This window comes from Branchiostoma belcheri, unplaced genomic scaffold, assembly GCF_001625305.1.
Source record: "Branchiostoma belcheri isolate BF01 breed outbred unplaced genomic scaffold, Haploidv18h27 scaffold61, whole genome shotgun sequence".
Lineage (NCBI taxonomy): Eukaryota > Metazoa > Chordata > Leptocardii > Amphioxiformes > Branchiostomatidae > Branchiostoma > Branchiostoma belcheri.
Window position 1 is genome coordinate 406,991 of NW_017804254.1, and position 16,244 is coordinate 423,234.

The 16,244-nt window shown below is 43.7% G+C and overlaps 2 protein-coding genes across 3 annotated transcripts; one reads left to right on the forward strand and one right to left on the reverse strand.

Moving 5' to 3' along the window:
• The first annotated feature begins 500 nt into the window (after positions 1-500).
• Positions 501-4,138, forward strand: LOC109482920. Its single transcript, XM_019785810.1, has 5 exons — positions 501-734; positions 1,408-1,523; positions 2,072-2,196; positions 2,596-2,776; positions 3,198-4,138. The coding sequence occupies exons 1-5, from the start codon at positions 501-503 to the stop codon at positions 3,481-3,483; spliced, it is 942 nt and encodes a 313-aa protein (XP_019641369.1). The 3' UTR covers positions 3,484-4,138.
• On the reverse strand, positions 3,829-16,096 carry LOC109482867 (trithorax group protein osa-like). Of its 2 annotated transcripts, XM_019785720.1 has the most exons (15): positions 15,944-16,096; positions 15,528-15,647; positions 15,028-15,183; positions 13,871-14,015; positions 13,428-13,481; positions 12,952-13,041; positions 12,230-12,380; positions 11,602-11,781; positions 11,300-11,391; positions 10,949-11,014; positions 9,904-9,964; positions 9,591-9,688; positions 6,560-9,238; positions 5,988-6,118; positions 3,829-5,660 (listed from the first exon to the last, which is right to left on the reverse strand). In XM_019785720.1, the coding sequence occupies exons 3-14, from the start codon at positions 15,165-15,167 to the stop codon at positions 6,005-6,007; spliced, it is 3,870 nt and encodes a 1,289-aa protein (XP_019641279.1). In that variant the 5' UTR covers positions 15,168-15,183; positions 15,528-15,647; positions 15,944-16,096; the 3' UTR covers positions 3,829-5,660; positions 5,988-6,004. The 2 variants fall into 2 exon arrangements, with proteins under 2 accessions (XP_019641279.1, XP_019641280.1); XM_019785721.1 differs by lacking the exon at positions 13,428-13,481.
• Positions 16,097-16,244: the final 148 nt, after the last annotated feature.

Consider the following 16,244-nt stretch of genomic DNA (forward strand, 5'->3'; position numbering starts at 1 on the left):
AATACAATAAATGTGTTGAATAAGACTTAATGTCAAATAAAACGTAACGTATCTTAATTACTCAAACAATAAGGGCGTGCACAAGTCTTTGATAAAGCGTTACAGTCGAGTGGGCTAATCACAAGTTTCGGGATTTTTTCTAATAACAAAGCAGTCCTTTATATGAGTCTCTTTAACTGAAGTAGGCATTGACCTTGTCACATGTACAGGTCTGCCTTGTGACATCTCTGCCTGGTGAACCCTCGGAGGTTTATCTGAGTTCCAACATCTGCTTCTTGTCGCGGGTCGGCGAACTTTTCATCCTGGCACTACGTCACTTTGCTTGGCTCAGGCGGAAGTAAGACTATCACATGAACAGCTGGTGCCACTGATCATGGCATCAGATACCTGCTGAAAGCTATAAAGGCTGCATTTTCACTTCATTTCCACTCATTACTCTCGAAGTGTGTATCAGACGTTTTGTCTGTTAGTTATTAGGAACGTACGTAGCCTTATAAAGCATGGAAAAGTTTTGCTGGGTTCAGTTAATCGCGGTCTTTCTCGGGCTGAATCAACAAGCCGTCGGTGGATATTCTCTCGGCGATGCAGGCCTTTCCGCCCGAGGAAAAGAGAACTGTGACCCGGCGCCTCTCATTAAGTACCACGAGGGACAGAAGGAGTGTATGTACATAGACCCTACAGGAGCCAGGAAAATAGGCTTCGGATATGGCCTAGACAGAGCTGATGCCAAAAAGGTATGCAGTAATGGTTTGTATGTTCAGTCTCTCAACTTGATCGTCGCTACAAAGGTAGCCTGGGTGCCAGACCCCGGCTCGGCAATCAATCTGATCGCCTCCAGTATTAGTAGTTCAGTGGTGATCCAAGGTTTTTATGTAGTTCTCACCTGCTTTATTGTTTTATTGTATTGGTTATGGTATTATGGCAACCTTTAGAAACTTACCATTCCAAATTTCCATTTTTCGTCGACAGAACCATGCATATACATGATACATGTATATACAACAATCATACAGAGTTACAATTAACTCTAACCAAATTCAGATCTAGCTACATCGAAATTAGCTCGATTGTAGTACCTTATGTCTTGTTTTTATCTGATTCTTAGTTGGAACAGATATCATGATTAGTGTACATCATCGTTTGCAACATCAGAATTTCCAACAAGTTTTAAAGCAGACATATATACGTTCTTTTCCCACTAGGATAGAATTGTCCGGATCGAGCCGAGTAGGTTCGCTTTGATCCGGCTTGGATCCGGATCGAGTGAGTGAGTGAGCGAGCGAGCGAGTGAGTAAGAGTGATTGATTGAGTGAATGAATGAGCGAGCGAGCGAGTGAATGGATTTGTTGCAAAATGAATATGGACCTTTTCCTGATTTTGAACATTGAACACACTCTTTGAACATAGGTGATAGCGAATCTCGGTGTAAACTTCACCAAGTTGTACAACGGACCAGCCACGCCCTTCGGATCAGCCTGTCAGTGCAGTGACGTCATCTGTATCAGCGAGCAGCAGATTTCACAGTGAGTTCCTCTCCCATCAAACACGTACATAAAATTCAAGCAAAAATGCAGCATCATTTTGCAGCATTTTCGAACTCTTGAAGCTTGTGTCGTAGTTGAGATGATCATCGGTATTCCTGGCAATATGATACAAAAATGTTAATTTGCAAAATCATGCACGAAGGCTAATTGCTTGTAAGAAATTTAAGTAAAGAAATGGAGAACACGACGATCATCATTACAACAAGAGACCGCTTGAAATTGATAACTAAATTGTCTTCCAAAATCAAGACCTAGAACCTGGGAAGTTGCTTCTCCGCTATCTATATATGTAGCCGACGTAGGTGGCGCTTTTACGGCGAGAACACAGTCCCAAACGTGGCTAAGTTTGTATCCCCCCTCGTCCCGGTTCATCACTCTAGTTAGAAGCTCTGAGGAAGATGCCCCGATAGGCATCGAAACGTAAGCAGGTGAGAGTCTTTACTGCTTGTCAGTTAAAGAATCCTATGCTCTACCAACCTGATAAAATTTTTTTGTACTATGTATCTTCCTATGCGTTTTGTTCCCAGGCTGTTGAAGGTGGCACTAGCTCAGGCCACGTCTGACGCACGCAAGGCGTTCAGCAGGTTTGACGAACTGAGCTGTAACGTGCAGAACGTGCTGGTGGATATGTCCTATCTGTGGGGGTATGCAGGTGGGTCATCACGTTTTTATCATCACCTTTGTCTTTCAATTGTCATATCTTGTGAAATGTGCTCTATGCAATGATCGCTGGATAACTGCGTGCATTTTTCTTTGCCCTGATCTCACTGTCCGAGTCAAAATCAAGTTCCTCGCGTGGCTCTACGAAGTATCAAGATACGTATAACGCTAGATACAGTTGACGACGTCGTCCAACAATAGTTACGTTGTCGAATAGAAAAATGTCATCTTGGTTTGCTGTTGTATGTACCTTTCATATTTTTGCTCTTTTATTACTCTAAGGTCTACTTATGTACGTCTACAGGGCCCTGAATTTGAAGACAGACCGCTAGCGATACGTGGTTCCTGGGTAGACAAATGAAATGAAATGTTTCCTACTGTTGTACCTCAGATGTGAAAGGTTACTTCGGCGCGTTCCTGGCGTGGCTGGGGATCGGGAACTGGCACGCCGCGGCAGACGACCTGTCCCTGACGGAGTGGTGCATGCACTACGACCCGGGGAACATGAAGAGATGCATGGACGACGTGAAATACGTCAAGATGGGCAGCACCTGTTTCCAACCTTTCACAAGGTATTCTATTTTCCTCAAACGGCAATGTATTCAATTATAACGTAAATAATTGCACATCGATTATGTATATTTTTCAGAACTGTCCCTTGTAGTACTCCTTTTTGTAATCTCATTGGTCGTATATATGATTGTAATGGGCAGTAGATGTACATGTGTACTACGTACAGTTTATCCCCCCCCCCCTCCCAAGGTTTTCTTCGTAATATTTCAGAGCTACTAGTATGTAAAAAAACAACATTACAGAGTAAGATATTCGAGCCACTCCTTTATTACCAATCAAAAGTTTGGGTATGAATGGGGGCCCGCAAGCCCTTTTCCGTAGGGCGTAATCGGCCGTTTTAATTCTACGTAGAGCGTTGTCGGGACCCCCCCTGGCAGGCCCTCATGAATGTGGCTATGCTAAACTCCTTTGTCGTCCTAGGAGCTGCAATTCCTCGTCCTGCTGCAAGGAGGTGGAGACCTGTTGCATGGACAGCTGGCGCTTTGTGGAGTACGTGGAACGGACCTTGCCGGAGTACCTGTGCTGTCCCTACCCGAACGCCGAGTGCTGTCCCGGCAGGAACGCCTGCTGTCCCCACGGCTACCCGAACTGCTGTCCGACCTACTGCTGTCCTCCGGGCTACCCTGTGTGCAAGGACAAGAAGTGCTTCTCTGTGGACGGCCTGGAGATGGCCGAGCCGCATCAAGATGGGATAGGAGAATATTAGCTTGTACATGCAAGACAGTAACTTCCTGGAAATTTTTTGTTAACTTCATAGGAAACTACATGTAATAGTGCTGTTTTCCTTTGGTTCTATATTATACCGAATGTAAACGTTATCACACAACAATTCTACAAGGTACAAAGTATGGATTTATATGCAACTCAGTACTAGTTGTATCTAGAAGGTTGTTTTTCATAGATGGACAATTTCTTAATCTCCAAGCAGATTCGGTGGGGCAAAGGGACTTTATGTTCAGTCAGGCGGCCAACATAAAGTCCCCTTGCCCCACCAAATCACATTCTCATACAGTTGATGCAAATCTTGAAAAAAGAACATGACAATATTTTGATAGAATTGAATTTATTGACCTTCACAAAAACTGTACACTATTTGTGCCTCACATCAACAATAACAAAAAAAAAGGTTGAACACAGGCTTTGGTGGAATAAAGTAACCACGAAAGACCACAAGCCAGGACAGAGGTAAGAGTTTATGCATCCCATTTCATACCGTAACACTGGAAAATTAGGACAAAGCGCTGTACGTCCTTAAATTGTCTGCATACAAATCATTGTCATAGTCCTGAATCACCTGAGTCCACAGTCAGGAATTATATTACCTCCAACTGCAAAGCAGAATAGAAAACCAAAAAAAAAAAGAAATCAAGAAATTTACAACTGTGTCTCTCTTTATTCTACATATTCTAGCTACATGCAAATAAATAGTTATGACACACAGAACACCCACCATCTTTATCCGATCTCCTAAACTAGAGCTAACCTAACAATTCCACGGAAAATCGCTAGGTGGCATCACTGATAACATAGCTGCATTCCCGTCCAAGGGCTCTGAATCATATGAATGCACATACTCCAAGAACAACATACTTCAAAATATACACATTTCGCATCCTGTACAAAGCTGAGATTGGCAAAAACACCGGAAGATGACACAAGTATCTTCATAAATTAAGTCTGACAGCCCCCTGATAGGGAATATTTCATCACACAGTAAAGAACGATTGTAGCCAGCAACAAAAAAAAAATTGATTAACCCAGGACAGGAAAGTCCAATTTTGCTGCAATTCCAATTTTTATCTGAATTCAACATCATAATGCCATCCCTGTTTCTTCCAAACTGAATACCTTATCCAATCCATTTCTTAAATTCCAATAAAATATGGTTGTAAAACTCACCCACCCAGCAAAGAATACCCATAACAATGTAGTTTGACAACCAAAAAGTTTGTAATATATCATACCTTATTGAATGGTAAGACGTTTCCTTTCTTCAGCAAAGTTGGACTTCCCCTGCCTGTTTATACAATCACATGTATAGACAGTATTGCTACCTATGGATGACATTCATACCCTGAATATGTTGAGTAACTGTTTGTTCAGAAGTTTTCAGGCCAAGATGGGTGAAGTGAATACAAATATTTTCTACAAACAAGTCATGGCAAAGTACAGCTTTATGTGTGGCAGAGACAGAATGGAATAATTTGTTTGCTAAAACACTGGATTGAAGAGTATTTCACTTTAAGAGTTGTTGTTAAGATCTGTGCGTTATCACATAGCATTCTTCTTCACCCGTCTTGGCACATTTTTCCATCCTACTGACTTATAAGGCCACTACAACTGTCTCTCATAGCTACTTGCAATTCACAGTTTCGCAAACTCTACAGCATATACACCACAGATAGAACAAAGATTTCCACGTCTGGGGATAAAATTCACCACATCTGAGTACTTCCAAAAGTATATCTCCTTAAATTTTCTGCTAATTTATACTTTGTAACACCATGAAAAACAGTAAACTATTGTGCACATCTCGATATTGTCATAAAAAGTGACTTCACTTCTTGGTTGCATATCATTTAAAATCCGGAGGAAGGCATCCTGGGAGGGATGGTCTCAAATGTTCAGATATGCTTAGAAGAAAATGTGTTTGTTGCTCCAATGCTTAGAGAGCATCAGTAAAACTTTCCACACTGAATAAGGACCAATTTACAATTCTTTCTCATGAAGACAGGCAAAGCTTCTGGCTTCAGAGTAATATTGTCTTGGAAAACGTTGAACATTTGAGATCAGCCCTGTAAGATCGAGGTAGCTTGAGGTTGGTGGTTGATCGCATGGCGAGACCAAGCTGGAACTAAGGCACATTTCATCAGCTTCAGTCTCCTGTACAAAACGCAGAATATGCACAATGTATTCACATTATACAAATGTTTCTAGTCTAGAGTCTGGGTGACCATTCCCTCTGTCAATGGCTCTATGTTACCACTCCCTACTAAAAGCATAATTTAATCAAGTTGGCAATATGTCTAGAATAACAGAGAAATGAAGACTGTCCTTTCCAAGCTAATATAAAAGCCAGGCTTTATCATTCAAAGTGCACAGAAGACATATTCAACATAGACATGTAAAATGCAACAATTGTAAGAAGAAAAGTTAGGAACATATATCTATAAAGGCACAGAGGACATAAAACAGGAAAGCAGTTTTTACCTGAAGATAGCATGCTTTCACTGTGGTGGCAGTTCGCCGTTCCTGATCTGCTGGTAGCTAGCTGCTGGGTAGCTCATGGTGGTTGGCTGGGGGGTAAGCTTGGGATCTGAGAACTGAGTAGCTGCTGGATACTGCGGAAAATGAAGTGGAAGTGTGAAACATACGTAGGGCATAGGGAACCCTGCACTCAATAACAAAAGTTGTTTTGGACTCTGGATATACTAGGTTCACGGGAATTACAGTATTGTGAATTCACAGGATAACACTGTATTTTCCAGTTCCTTCACATGTGATTACCGGTAGTGTCGACTTTTTCTCTCAGTTCATTTAGTGATGCTGAAGAAGAGTGATGGTTGTCACTCAAAGCACCCAGACTCATCTCCCTAATTCATCCAGTAGTAGAGTTTGATTGTGTATTTGAGCATTGTGGAGTTTTGTACTGCAAATATCAGAACTGTCTAAATTGCTACCAACGATGAAATCGAAAGCAAGTGACAAAGGGACAAAAAATCAGCTAGCATGAAACTGATTAAGGCAGCGTAGGACTGAAATGCAACAGAAGGAAGGTTTACCTGAGGAGGGTAGGGTCTCTTCATCTGCTGCTCCTGATACATTTGTTGTGCATACATCTCCCTGTACATGGGGTGGTTGGGTGGGAGGCCCTGCATGGGCATGCCAGGCCGTGGGTAACTCCCCATCATTTGTCCATTCATGCCTCGCTGTAATTGGCTCACCAGATGAGGCGACGCTTGCGATTGGCTGATTGGCTGAGGCATGGCCCCTGATTGGCTATGGAATGGGAAAGGCGGGGCTGCTGACATGGCAGGCTTAGGTTTTGGTTGGCTGTCTAAGTCTAGGATTTCTTTTGGGCTGCTTGATCTACTGTCGCCCTCTGTCGCTGCCGGTTCCACTGGCTTGGGTTTAGGTTTGTCGTCAAACCCGATGTCATCATCTCCGTCTATCAAACCGGAGACTGCTACTGTGCTCAACGACGCCTCTGTGGATGCGGAGGTTACGGCAGACGTTGATGTACTAAATCCTGACACTGCTGGGTTGGCTACTCTGTGTATGGGTGTGGCAGTCTGTGGTTGGGTGGAGGTGGCCATGTTGAACGGTAACCTGCTCTGTACGCCGTTTGCAAAGCCTGCCTCGGGATGTCTTCCGTAGTAGGGGCTGGGAGAGCCGTAGGGCGGCATGTGGGGTTGTGAGGGGCCCATTGGGAGGTGGCGCGGGGCGGACGGCAGACGTGGGCTCATCAGTAGCTTGACGAGCTGGGACTCCTGCCTGGGTGGCTGTGAGGGGGATGTGCCATCACCCATGGGGGCTCCCGGGTGGGCCTGGCTAACCCCTGGGTGAGGGACGGCCGGTCCCCCCTGCCCTGGGGGCATGGACCCATACTGCCCCTGGGACATGTGGGGGTGGTGGTAAGGCACTTGTGGAGACATCATATGCGGGGATGAGCCCATTCCGTGCGGAGGGTTACCCATCATCTGTGAGGGCATGCCGTGGTGCATGGGCATCCTGTGCATCCCCACTCCAGGTGGCATATGTCCAGCACTGCTGCCCGGGGGCATCTGGTACTGGGGTGGGATCTGAGAGCGGTGCGGAGCAGGGTATCTCTGCATCCCATGTGATGGCATCTGGGGCACTTGCACACCTGAAGCACTGGCAGGAATCTGCATTTGTGGATGATGGGGAGGAAGAGGTGTCCCAGCCGCGTGGGAAGTGGGAACACCAGGAGTGGTCGATGTTGTTGATCCTTCATGTGGAGGTCCTGAACTGTCTTCTCTGTTGGACTCCCTAGTCACTGGGGTCTTCCCTTCTCTATCTGCAATATCTGATGTTTCTGGTGGCTGACTGTCTTGTCCCTCTGTTTTGTCTCCACTACTGTCAGTGCTGCCCTCTTGTTTTCCAGCTGCTGGAGATTTGAGCTGTTGATTATCTTGTGGACTTCCAGTCCTTGGTGCAGATGATTCTCCCTGCTCAAAAGTAGCCGAATCTTTGTTTTCACTGCCTGTATCTGCTGATTTTGATTGTGTTTCACCTTTCCCCTCCCCCTGCTGACCCTCCGGTGTTTGCCTGGAGCCAGGATCTGCTGTAGTGTCAGGTGGTATGGTGTTATTGCTGTTGTTAGGCAGAGTTGCCGGGGGATATGGTGCCACAGGTTGGCTGGTTGGGACGACAGGCTGCCCCTGAGGCCCAAAGGCAGCTGGGTTGACCAGAGAATACCTTCTCTCTTGCTGCATGTAGTTTCCCTGAGACATCGGTGGTGGGCCCTGCATCTGAGGGTGAGGGAGCCCAGGAGGCCCCTGGGGTGCAGATGGATGTGGGCCTTGCGGAGCCCCTGGGGGTGGCCCCTGAGGAGGCCCTTGATGTGGGCCCTGCGGGGACTGCCCTGGGTGGGCCGCCCCAGGCGGGCCCTGCGGTCTGTTGACCCACTCTCTGGAATGTTGGTTCAAGTCGATCATCTGAGGGTACCGTTGCTGCATGGGATATCCTGGCTGGGGCGGCACAGCACCAGGCTGAGGGGGTCTCTGACCCTGAGTTATCATGGGATTACGTTGGTCATGGGGGTGGGGAGGGCCCTGCCCCGGGGCCGGGGGCATCCACTGCTGTCCGCTGTAAGGTGGCATATTTGGTGGTCTCTGATTGGGTGGAACTTGAGGGCTGTTAGCAGCATACGGTGGAACTCCCTGTTGTTGTGGGTACCCGTTGGGAGGCATGTTTGGAGGCATTCTGTACATAGGGTTTCCTTGGCCAGGGCCGTTACTGTACGGCATGTTAGGGGGCCTGTTGGGGTCGTACGGCCCAGGTGGTCTCTGTCCTACCTCCTTCCCCATACGGTGCCTCAGGAAGGCCTCGTGGAGGGCGTTCCTCCCATCCTGGGGCATCCCTGGGTGCTGGGGAGGATAACCCTGTACAGGACGGGGGTACATGCCAGGTCTGGGACCTCCATTAGGCTGCATGTACGGATGACCGGGTCTGGCCATGGGGTGGCCTGGTGGATAGTTCATCCCTCCAGGAGCCTGCGACATCACAGTACCATTAGCCATGCGATGGATCTGCATTTCATTGGGCATGTACGGAAACGGTGGCTGCACTTTGTTGTACGAGTTGTTCATCTCTGAACCAGGGGGCGGGCTCTCCTGGTCTCTGTTGTGATACATTACCACCTGACCGGACGGCCCCTTCTCACCTGGCTTCTTCTTCTTCTTCTTGATCTCCGAGACAGGTATCTCATCTTCTCCAACCTGTAACAAAAATATCTTGGTAAGACAGAGCTGTGAAACATAGTGGTTACCTTCTGAAGTACTAGTATCAAACTATTATCCTTACTGAACACCTTTTACTTTTTATTCTTTTTTGTTTACTTTTCAGTTAGCCTTTGACCAAAACATGCAAGGGTCTTTTCCCTTTTCCATGGAAAACCTTCCAAGTGGCAATAACTCACAACACTGAAAATTTGCACCAACATCATTAGCATTACCATGTAAAGATAGTGGCAAACAAGCTCTACAAAACACAGGTTGCTGGTTTGAGAAATGCTAATTCACATGAGATGATTGATACACTGATACTTAGTAATAGGAAAGCAGTGCATACCTGATACTCATCATCACTCTCGGCCTCTTCTTTAGGAAACTCTTTCCTCATGTTCTTCTTGAACAGCCTCTCCAGTTTCTGTGCCATCTCCGTATATTCTGCATTACAAGAAAATAAGATAAATTTAAGACTTTTGATGGGGTAAGGCTAATCTCCTTATGGATAAGGGAGGAAAATGCACAAAAACACCAACATAAGGAAAGTACACTGTGATTAGCTAATACGTGTAGTAAAAAGAGATGGAGTCATTTATGTTTTCTTTTTACCATCCTTTCCTCAATATTTTGAAAGGAATACTGTTTTGTGTACTTACCATTGTTGGGCCCATTGTAGTCCAGACAGTTGTCAAACATCAGTTGGAAGTCAGCAACCAACTGTGAAAGAGAACAGTGCAGAAGATTGTTCAAAAATTCATCCAGGACTTATCAACTTTCATTACTATACCAAACAAGAATTCCGAGATTTCATACCTCCATGAAATATGGGCTTGATATGTAAATGTAAATTTCTTCTTTAATTACGCAAATGACCTCTGCATTAACATAATATATGCATTGTGATGTTAACTTTTGATTAACTTAAAGATGTCCCAAGTATGACATTCCCATCATTCACCATTGAGAAATCATAGATTTTTTGCATTAATTATGCAAATTAGGTCATCATTTGCATAATCAGTATCTGTTGATGTTCCATCTGCCATAGGTTACATACATTATATGTATGAAAGTTCTATAATGTAAAACACTGTAATTATAGAACTTCCTCGTTAATTATGCAAATAAAGTCCTCATTTGCATAATTTGCAGTTAATTATGTACATCTCTCTGTCAGATACCTACACACCAAAAATGATGAAAATACGCTGTTCCTATCTGGACTTATTGGCTTTCAAAGATTTCGCCCGAAAGTCCCCTGCAGTTCTAGAACAAGCTGCTAGGGGGACCAAACCCACACCACTCATTCCTGGCTGGAAAAGCTATCTGTCACCAAAAATTCAAGACCATAGCATGTTCAGGACCAAAGATACAAAAACCGGAAGTTCTGGTGCAGTACCAAGGTCATCCACCAGGAGGCCCATATTTGACCTTGACCTTTGTCTTCCTAAGACTTACCAACATACCAAATATCATCACAATCCATACAGGCGTTATGAAGTTATGCTGACTACAAAGTTGCGGAAACACACACAGACACACACACAGACACACACACACACACACAGACACACAGACAGACGCCGCCAAAAACAATACCTCCATTTTTCATGGAGGTAAAAACAATGAAATGGCTGTTCCATGTATAAGGCAACTAGACTAAGTGTAACTGTTACAAAATCACAAAGAAAGTATCCTTACTTCCTCTTTCTTGGTGTAGACCTTGTCGTTGAGTTTCTTCTCTATTGTTGACAGGTCCATGGGGTGCTGGGAGCAATGTATGATGAACAATGTATGAGTAAATACAGTAACATCATTTCTGAGCTTGGCAAAGTGGACAATGGTCAGAATTTTTACAGCCTCAACATTTTAAGTTAAGCAACAGTCAATGATACATGAAATGTGCAGAACATGTGTCAAAAGCCTAAGTATAATAAGACTGGGGATCTTTTTCACAATATGCAGGATAAAATTATACTTGGCTAGCTTTATTATCCCTTTTCTAAGATGATGCTAAAAGTCATTGTTGGGTCCAATTGGTAAATCATTTACCTCAATGATGTCATGGTAGCCTGGAGCATAAGACTCGTCCACAGGTTCAGCAAATGGCCAGGCATCTTCATGTGCCTTCACTGAATCAAAAACTGGGGGAAGAAAAAAACAGAACAAAAATTACTTTCTTCTCCAGAGACTTCATTTTGAGCTTACAGTGCATGATCAGACATCAGAAATGACAAGTAAAATGAGAAACAAGACAAATGGTCTGTAAGTCCCAACATGAACACATGTAATTGAACTGCACCAGAGTCAAGAAATTTAACCAAATGGGAGACATGGAGCACAGAATTCCTTACCTTTGTACATAGCTATGTAGACATCATCATCCAGCTCAAACATGTCTGCGTCAGAGCTGTCCTGGGCGTCGGGTGGCTGTGGGGAGTCCTCGAAAGACTTGAGCAGCTCAGGCGGGATCTCCTTCCCCTGCGCCAACAGCCACGCCTTCTCCTCCCGCAGACGGGCGCGCTTTTCTCGTGCTGAATCAAATAACGGATAACGTTAACTTCAAGAGAAGGGGAAAATCCACAAGTAATAATGGTCAGCCATCTCAGAGACGACACCCAGCTAGTTCTTTTCCTGGCTGAAACACTGACTTATGCCAAGGTTACATTTCGAAACCAGGGGCCCAAAAAGTTTTGAAAAATAATGCATGAGCACCATTTGTGTATACTGTAAATCTTTGTATTATTAGGCTTTTATATTCACGGTTTTCGTGGTCACTTCTACACCACAAACTTATCATTACCATGAACAAAATTTAATAAATTGCTGACTTTCTTTTTTCTGTACCTGCCACCGCAGCAAATATATAGTTCCGCAAACATGTAAATTTTTCTCAGGTTGTAAACTTTTGCTATGGTGAATATAAAGTGATTTATTGTATCTACTTCTACACTTTTGTGTCCCTCTTTCCCAGGCATTTACCTTCGCGGGCCCTCTCCATGGCCTCCTCCCGCAGCTTGGCCCGTCTTTCACGCTCTTTCTTCTTCTCTTCTTCCAGCTTTTTCCTAAGTTCAGCTTCTTCCTTCATCTGTCTCTCCTGCTCCTCAGCAAGGGCAATGGCAGCCAACCTCTCCTGCAGGAACAACACAATCATGGATCAATATTGACAAAAAGAGCACATTGTCAAAAAGAGCAGAAAGCACCTACTTGAAACCTGGATTTTTCACATTTTCTGTTGGATGTTTGGTCAATGTTGAAGCAGAATTTTGCCCATTACAGACACACTATCTTTTTAGGCACAACATGTGAAAACTGTAGATGGGAGGTCGATCTTAAACTGGATGTTCTTCTGTATAGTATATTGTGGGTTTAAAGACGGCACAGTACATGTACATTCTGCCAACGTGCTGACCAAAAAAGTATATGCAGTACAATTTCTAAAAAGTTCAGAGGTAGGCACTTGGAAAGATGGGGAATTATGAAGAACAGTTTAACTCCTGTGGATGTTACTATGTCAGATGGAGTACATGTAGAATATGGACACTTCAGAAGGTACTAATTCATGAACTAGGTAACATCTGTAACATCAACCATAAGATACATGTACAGAATCTGATAAACAACATCAGTCTGCAATATATTGTGCAACAGTAGTGGTTGTTGGGTTAACTTTGAGTAATTGTGCAGTCAATGAAGTAACTGACCTCCTCTTCCTGCTTTATCCGCAGGACCTGTATCCTCTCAGAGGCTCTTCTAGGCGCAAGGTCAAGGAGCTTCTTCTCTTGCAACTTCTCCTGCACAGCAAAAACAACATTGTTATCGCTATGTACGTGTCACCTGTGTGAAAATCAAATAGACGTCTAGGTCTACAATGCCTGGAAATATATGAGAAATAGCACCATATTAGGCATGGAATTCTAGTCAGGGCTTTAGGATGATACACCCAAAATTCAATAAATAGGCGGGTTTAATATTCTATTTATATACATTGTATTTGATTAAACTTCAGATAAAACGTTGCTCGTTAGCATTCAAAAGCTTTGTTTCTACTTGTTGTTCTTTCAAATTTCGAGACCAATTCGACTTCTTATTTCATTTTTGAACTGCCTTTTCTAATCAATTTGTGATGGTGGGGCCAGGGAGAGTTCCATGCCAAGATACCAAGCAGACAAAGACATACATGGGTGTCGGCAGCAATGCCGGCCCAGCGAGCATAGATAGTGTCAATGTTGTCCTTGGTGGTCATGAAACAACAAAACAAGATAGAAACAGTGTTAGTGTCTTCTAGGAGTCCAAATGTAACATACAAATGCAGGAATGAACATTATACCAATTACGTTTTCGAATGACTAGAGAGAATTATTTTCTGCATTATAGTCTTAGTTTTGTTTTTAAAAATCTTAGCTGATATACAATATATGTGTGCATGTGAAATTGTGTATAAATGGTAGCCTTTTTCTCAGGAGCCAATTTAAATGTTACACTGATTTCAGTTGCTGGTTGTGACTGCAACATTAACGGCACCTTCTGAAGTTCAAATACGTAATCACAGCATTGTTATGCCACAAGACTGGCATATGTACAACATCCCTGAAAGATGGTGGGATAAAACTGAGGGCTAACCTTGGCAGCTATCATCTCTGGGATCTCGGGGACGAAGTCTTCCATGAGAGTCTTGTACAGACGACGTTCCACCTGGGTTCTACTGCCTCGGAAGGACTCGGCCAAGTTGGACCAGTCTTCTGCCGTGCTGCATATTAGACTCCACCTACAACATCACAAAATTAAACATGTACAGCAATCTGTGAAGCTACGGTCACAACCCGCCGTGCGTGCTTTTTGTCCGTAGGTTTTTTGGGAGGCTACGTCTGCTACGTTTTTTCTGAAAATGTGGGGAAGGAGTGGCATCGACACACGTCACTCGCACGGTTTCGCAAGGTGTAAGAGTGTGGTCTGCACGCCACGTCTGGCCGTGAGCGGTTGCGTGCATCGCAAGTGGTAAGTGAGTTGTACTTGCTTACAACGTACGATCTCTGTGCGATTGCAACTTTACCGTAAGGAGGCCGTACTCACACGTGCTTCTTCCGTACGGCACGTACGGGGCACGCTCGTCGCTCGTACTCGTACACACGGGTGGTGAATCTGTAGACCGCACGCAGAAAAATTTTACATGCACTTAAAGTTCTACGGCGTGTCTGCGTGCTCCCAAATCCGTAGGATTCCGTACGGAGACAGTACTCACCACGCACGGATGCCCTGCGTTTGCCCACGTTTTTGCACGTAGACAGCACACAGAAGCACGTAAGGCGGGTTGCGACCGTAGCTTAACAGTCTATTGGCACAAAGTTGTACCAGTGCACTTGCAAATTAGGGTAATTAAATCATGATTTGTTAATTTGCCTGTAGGCCTGGCTACTTCAGTGATAGAAATACTTTTTTTTCAGTGTTCTGCAATATTGTAGAATGTCAAAATTTTGCTCTGCAATTCGGGAATACATGTACTTTCTGCAAATATACACTTATAAATCTGGACCTACACATATGGCATATACAAAATTGCATGTTGGCAAATATTTTACAAATTTGAAAAATACATGCAAAATTACTAGTTTATTACTACATGTAAGTCACAACATTGAACCCATAGCCTGATTTTTTCAGTCTACAAGACTGCAATTTTTCTTCTGCAACTTTATAAAATGTAGACTGCTGGTGGGTATTTCTAACACTGCTACTTATGGTAATATATAATAACACTGCCTTATTATGATATTGCACACCTTTCGTTGAACTCCCTCTCATCCTCACTACCATGGCTGTCATTGTCCTCCCCATCAGAGCTGGCATCTGAAGCGGAGTCTTTGCCTGGATTGTGTTTCCTCTTCTTCTTCTTCTTGGACTGTTCCTCCTGGTCTGACATCTCGGAGTCTGAGTCACTGCAAGTGTGATACAGGGAGGAAAGATGGACATAGACTGTAGACAAGCCTTTTCTGGGGGAAGATTAGTTTATATGCATTATTCTGAGCATGTTCAGGGTTTTATTTACTGTGAATGTAACACCCGAAATCAATATGTACCTGGCTAAACATGGTAATAAAGGCAAGTACATGTACAAATGTACTGGCAAAAGATAATACAATGATATCACATGCATTAAGAGGGTCCTTTACAGGCTGCCTAATTGGATGAAAAATAAGTATGGAAAAATCTCTATGGGCAGTGTAAGGGTAAAACATACTAATCTCAGCAAATGACTGCCAAAAAGCAAAGTTGTCAATACCTGGAATCATCCTTTTTCCTTTTCTTGTGCTTGACTTTGTTCTTGGTCTTGTCTTTACCTTTCCCCTTCTGTTTCTTCTTTTTCTCCTTTTCTTTTAACTTCTTACGCTTTTTCTTGTCTCTGTGTTGGGAAAAAAAGAAGGAAAGTTACAAAGTACAAAGTAATACATTACATAAAGGTGAACATGCTGAATGAAACAAGAAGATCAGCCTTAAAAGCAGAATAAGACCTCCATGTGACACTTGTGGTACAAAATAAAAATACTTGTCATGATTCTTGACTGCAGTACCTCATTCAGTAACTAGATGGCATTGCTGACAATCACTGTTAGCACAAGCCATATGAACAACTTTACTTCCTTAGTCTAACATTCAGACGTCATTGATGGTGAAAGAAATATAAACATAATGACTTACTGTTGTTTTTTCTTGTCTGCCTTGTCCTGTGCGATGATCTCGGGGTCTTCTTTGTACAGTCGCGTGCCGTAGAAGTACCAGTACGATGCCCCATTGTTGTCTGTTCCAAGAGCTTCTAGTCTCAGGCTATCGGCCTCCAAACCCTGAAAACAACAGCAGTAAACCCAATAGTTAACAGAGGTTTCTTAACTCAAGTTACTTAGTTTGTGGAGCAAAATCGTATTTCCTTCAAATAGTACTGAATTGCGAGCACCTAAGTTTTCATACAGATAGTAACGTTCCAAATGTTGACTGGCCTTTC